Source organism: Vipera ursinii (genome assembly GCF_947247035.1).
Source record: "Vipera ursinii genome assembly, chromosome: 3".
Classification (NCBI taxonomy): Eukaryota; Metazoa; Chordata; class Lepidosauria; order Squamata; family Viperidae; genus Vipera; species Vipera ursinii.
Window position 1 is genome coordinate 32,495,980 of NC_139516.1, and position 6,000 is coordinate 32,501,979.

Sequence of the window (6,000 nt, forward strand, 5' to 3'; positions counted from 1 at the left end):
TCAAGCACCATTTCGTACTTAACTACATAATATCATTGTAACTGAAAATGTATACTGCCCATATATTGAGTAGAATCTACATTCAAGTATATATTCATAAATACACCAATTATATAATCATAGCCAATTATCTTCTATCTCCAAATTTTAAATATTACAAAAATGTTTAAATAATTCCCTTTTATCTATTACAATATTAAATGTTACTTTTATAAAACAAAGTGTGGTCATAAATTGAGGACTAGCTATATTTTATATACTTAGTTCTGGAATTTGTACTAGGTCTTCAGTGTTTTGGATTCAAACTGTAGGGAGCCAACTCCTTAAAGTAGCCATGTTTTTTCCCACGGCTTCCAGTAATCCTGCATTCTGTGATTCTATGTCTATGTCTAAGTCCAAGGCAACTTTTTACTTTCAAATCCAAAGCAATGCACAAGTTGACTGGTTAATATCAATAAACATGACAGCAAAATTGTGTTCAGTTAATTCCTAATTGCATGCTTTGTTTTCAGTTCTGTTCATTTTAGTTTTAACATCATTATATTTTGGACCCTTAACACAATTTTTTCCTTGAAGCTCATCAAATTCCCTGCCCATTCCTGACTATAAAAATATATTACTATAATCAAATCAACTGAAAGGCTGACATGGTGAAAATGATGGATGATGGTCTCTAAAGTCATTTTGATTTCCAAACATGTCACTGGGCTTTAAATAAATCCCAAAGACATTTTTGGAAATTAAAAAGCAGGGGCAGAGGGGGGGGAAGGTTCTGGGGACCATGGCAGAATTGGAGATTGGAAGGGGAGAAACAGAGGGTGTTCTGTCTAGTGCAGGGGTAGGCAACCTTGGTTCTTTTACGACTCGTGGACTTCAACTCCCAGAATTCCTGAGCCAGGATGGTTCACAACTCATAAAAGAACCAAGGTTGCCTACCCCTGATCTAGTGTATTTATATACTGCTTATTTTTTCTCCTTTGTTGAGAAGTGTATATTAGTAATTCTGCATATTTCTTTTTGGTACAATGCATTAAGTCAGACATGTCAAACACAAGGACCGGGGGCCAGATCCGGCCCACGAAGTGGTTTCATGTGGCCCACGAAGCCACCCTGGAAACAGTGAGGGAACGGCCCCCACTGCCTTGGCCATGGCCCAGAGACCCTCCTTCTGCCAGAGACCCTCAGATCTGTCCCACTCCTGTCCAGGCCCCCATAGGCACCCTTGATGTGACCGATGTAGAGCTGGCCATGCCCACCCAGTAGGCCATATGCACTCTAGCCACGCCTACCAAGTAGGCCACACCCACCCTGGCCATACCCACCCGGCCCCCTGAGGGCAACCGCAATGCTGATGCGGCCCTCAATGAAATTGAGTTTGACACCCCTGCATTAAGTGATGTGGATGAGTGTTTCACTTTTATTTCTCTCTGGACACTATTTCCTTCTGCATAATGGGTGTTGAATTCAATAAATTTATACTCTACATCTTCTCCTGGAAGCAGAAAAGCCTATGATACTCTCTTCCTTATGTACCAATGGGGTGTAGAACAACATATTATGAGAGTATATTTTATGGTAAAGTAATAAAGAATGTGTTATCTTCTTTAAATAACTCTCATACTTAGAACCATAACTTTACACACCTGCTGCTCTTGCAAGTTTCAATGAACTTAATTTGTGTTCATCCCTTTATATTTGTCCAAACCATACAAACTGAAGTCTACATTATCTGTCCTTTTTCCCTCACTAAATTATCGTGGCTGCATCTCAAGAAATTGTTTTTTCCAGCACTGAAAAGAAATATTTGTATCTTTGACTTCAAACAACAAGAGTTTGTTCCAAGAAGAAAGATACTAGAATTTTGTTCTCATATGTGGCAACTGCCATTAGATTATTATAGATCAAAAGTGGAAAGACCAACATTACCCACAATAAAGGAATGGTGGTGAAGGTGAAGGAACTTGCAGAGATGGCTAAACTGACTTCTTTGATTAGGGAAAAGTTGACATCTACATTTATAGCTATGTCTTATAGACATTTTGTATGAAACAGAAAAAGTATTTATGATTTGTGGTTTGATTATTAGAAAAAAAAGATAATAGAAAATAGTGAGCCTTCCTTCCATAACCATAGATTGATATAATTTTGTAATCATACTTGTACAGTTAGTCTTCAAGTTATGACCAAACTGAGCCCAAAATTTGTTGCTGAGACAATTAAGTGAATTTTGCCCCATTTTACAACCTTTCTTGCAATAGTTGTTAAGTGAATCACTGTTGCTAAAAAGTTGGCACCCAACTGTAGTCAGTATCTTGCTGCAAGAGCCAGTTTAGTGTAGTGGTTAAGGCTTCAGGCAGCAACTGGGATATTGTCCGTTCTAGTCCTACCTTAGTCAAAAGCCTGTTGGGTGACCTTGGGCCAGTCATTCTCTCTCTCAACCATAGGAAGTAAGCAATGACAAACCACTTCCAAAAAACATTGCCAAGAAAACTGAAAGAACTTGTCCAAACGGCAACCAGGAGTTAAAAACTTACTCAAAGGCACCCCCCAAAAACTTGCTACAACCAGGAGAATGCTATAACCTCAGGCAAATCTTTGACAGACAACATATAATATAGGCACTGTTTTGAGTCAAATACTGGAGGACTAATGGGAATAAGCCTTTATTCTGACAATAGTTATTGCAGTATTCAAGATACACAGAGCATGAACTCATGGTATACTGGTAGATTGACTGAAGTTCTTCCCCCATTTCTGCTGCTCAGCTGGAAGTGTATTGTCATCTTTCATTTGGATGTTACTTCAACACGCAACATCATCTAACTACATTATCCCCCTCCAGAGGGTAATGCTAGCATCAGTTCTGTGAATTTAGCATATAAGTACAGTCAAGCTCATTTAGATAAGCAACTGTATAGGGAAGCAAATGACACATAAATTATATATTGTTATAAACTGGGGGAGAGAAGTCTGATGAGATTAGTACTAAGTATTGTGCATGGAAAATCTATGTCAGAGGTATGGAAGCTTCCAAACTGCTTGTCCTGTTTCATAATCTGATATAATCAATTTCCAGAAGAAAACACATTTGTGGATTACAGTGCACCCACATTTAGACATGTCTAACTCTGAACTGCTCAAATGCTTTGTTTTAGCGTAACAAGTTGAACAATAGGAAGTTAGTTTTTATGGTCCAGGTTGGTGAGGTAGTGTTTACTTTATAGATCAACAACAGATTATTTTTTTTCCATTTGGACAAATAATTAACGTGTCGCTAGTTGTAACTTCAGAAACTTAACTCGGAGCAAGAGAAGAGAAATCCTGTCCCCTCCGTACACACCCCTCTTTGAAACAACCCGGCAAAGTAATTCTAGCAGAGATGCTAGGAGACACTTGCTGCTCACACAGGAGAGCTGAGAAACCCGCTTCGCAGCCCTGATTGCCCACCTGCAACTAACGGATGAGTTCCGGGGCAGTTGCCTTCAGCACTCTGTTGCATCCTATCAAAAGGACCGGCAACCACCAATCTGACCCTATAGGAGCAGGAAGAGGACAACCACGCAAGCACATGGTAGCAGAGGAGAGAGGCTGGGTCTTGCGCCCTTCGGACGGAGGCTTCTTGCCTCCAGCCACCGTTCGCCTCTTATCCCGCCTGCCACGGTGAGGAAGTCAGGCAACTGCGAGCGGCCTGGAAGCTTGCCCGGAACCTGACAAGGAAAGGCGCGCCAACCTCGCCCACCACGGCCTGGCACTCACCCTGCGGCTCCTCCACCGAGCGGCGATAAAGCTCGCTGTATTTTTCCAAGGAAGACACATGCGCCTCCCGCGCCAGATCCGGCGGCGCCCGGTAAAGCCTGGCGGCGTGCTCTTCTTCGGGCAGCACCATCCTCCGGGCTCCAAGCAAGAGAAGGAGCGGAACGCCAAGGTGCAGCTGACAAGCAGCGAGCGAGTGGCGAGCGCTGAACTAGGAAACACCCCGGCCGAGCTGTCTTTACCAGGCTCCGGCTAATGGGAGGAGCCGAGGCGGGAGGAAACCCGGTCAAGCTCCGCCCAGGCTTGAGGCTGCTGCTGGGTGAATTGGCCCGAAATACAAGGAAGAGCGAGCGCTTTGAGCTGTGCTGGCCCGACCGCCTCTTTTCATTTACGGCTGCTCTTAAGCACGGCGCGGCCGCCTATTCTTTTCCCTTAATGGGTGGTGCAATTGGATAATTTTAGACTCTGGACTTAATGGGGTGACTCCGTCCTCTTTAGGCGGCAACGCATCTTACTTCATTCTTGCTTCACTGAACTCTGATGGCATTTGGCGTTCCTCTTAGTCTTTCTCCTCCACGGAGACCTGGATTTATGCCCATGAAGTCCTTGTTCTCAAATAAAGAAAAAGTCACAGTTGTGCTTATCTCGATGCCCTTTCGTTACTGAGTCCTCAGTCCAACAACCCTTCTAACTGCATTAGAGTCTGGATTGATTCTCACTGACTCTTCACTCTGCAAAATGGATGCAAAATTAGTACAGCCTTCTTTCTGAGCAGGAATCTTCTCGTTTATCTCAGTGTTTCTTCTTAACCTTGGAAACTTTAAGATGTGCGGACTTCAACGACCAGAATCTCCCAGTCATTGTGCTGGCTGGGGAATTCTGGGACTTGAAGTCCACAAGTTAAAGTTGACAAATATCAATTTGATGTCGTCCATTGTTTCAGTCCATTGCTCATGATAGGAGCATTAAAAAGATAATTTTGGAATCATAAAGCCTGATCAATTGCGACTGCAACAGAGATAAGCCTTTGTAGCAGGGTTCCCGCACTCTGGAATATCTTTCCCCTCAAGGTGAAGTTAGGCCAGTCCCTAGTGGAGTTCCAGAAAGCTTTTTAAACATTCTTTTTCCCAATAGCCTGGGGAGCCTGCAAGACGTGTTCAGGATGTTGGTCCATTTGTTTAATTGTTTTTAATATTGGTTTATACTTATTTTAACTCTCTTTTGTTGTATGCCATCTAGGGTCACGTTTGTGAGAGGGACAGCTATATAAATTTGCTAAATAAATAACATAAATTTCCTATTTAAAAACAGAACAAGAGACAAACTATAAAACTAATTATTTGGTTAACTGTAGGGTAATAATATTAAAATTGATTGAGGGCTGTTTAAGATAGGGGGTATAATCCTAATATTTGGACCATATACTGATCACATGTCATTACTATTGTGATATGGCCTGAATTATTTTTGTGAGTGACATTTTATCCACGGACATTTTACTCATGAAAACTGTTTCAAACTGCAGCTATAGCTACAAAACCTATCCCCAATTAAGGGCAGTCAGTTCCTTCATTGGAAGGAAGGGATAGCTCAGCTGTTTTCCATTCTTGGGATTTCATTGTGGTATGGATGCAAAGGAGGCTTCATGCAGAATAGTCAACATGTCAGTAATACTGGGGGGGAAAAATGGAAGCACTAAAATGTCAGAAACCTCCTCATTTTTAATAAGAAAAAAGGGTGTTTAGGTTGAAATCAAGGGAGCATGGAAATATTATTATTATTATTATTATTATTATTATTATTATTATTATCATGATCATCATGCAAATAAGCATTGATTTTGCTTATTTTTGCGCTTAGTCACTGGGCTCAAAGGCAGGACACAATCTTGCTGTCAAGTCTTTCAAATGGTACAAACTCACATACATGCAAAGATGCTTCTGCTCATACAGGCCCCCAAAACAATTAAAATATCAATAATCAGTTGAATCTACATTTTCAAGTTAAAATAGAAAACTTGGGAAGCTGAAAGTCTGATATTTTGGAGGTGCCACATATTATCCACATTTGGTTCCCATTGAAATTAATTGGATTGAAGTTATAATTCATGTTTTTACATTTATTTCAATTGGATCTAAGAACAAGAAATCTAATCTAACAGTGTACAGTTTTGAAGTAATAGGTTCATACATTGTGCTAAGCAATAATTTGTTTAACCACAAGGTAGAGAATAGGCTATAGTTGCTG

The 6,000-nt window shown here is 41.0% G+C and overlaps 1 protein-coding gene across 3 annotated transcripts in view; it reads right to left on the reverse strand.

Moving 5' to 3' along the window:
* ACSS2 (acyl-CoA synthetase short chain family member 2) overlaps positions 1-3,991 on the reverse strand; it is a 66,232-nt gene extending 62,241 nt beyond the window's left edge. For all 3 annotated transcript variants that reach the window (XR_014491924.1, XM_083357762.1, XM_083357761.1), the window contains exon 1: positions 3,757-3,991. Coding sequence is in view for 2 of the 3 variants with exons in the window: in XM_083357762.1 (XP_083213888.1) it covers positions 3,757-3,886 (130 nt within the window). In the remaining variant the exon portion in view is untranslated. The remainder of the gene's footprint in view (positions 1-3,756) is intronic.
* Between the last annotated feature and the right edge of the window lie 2,009 nt (positions 3,992-6,000).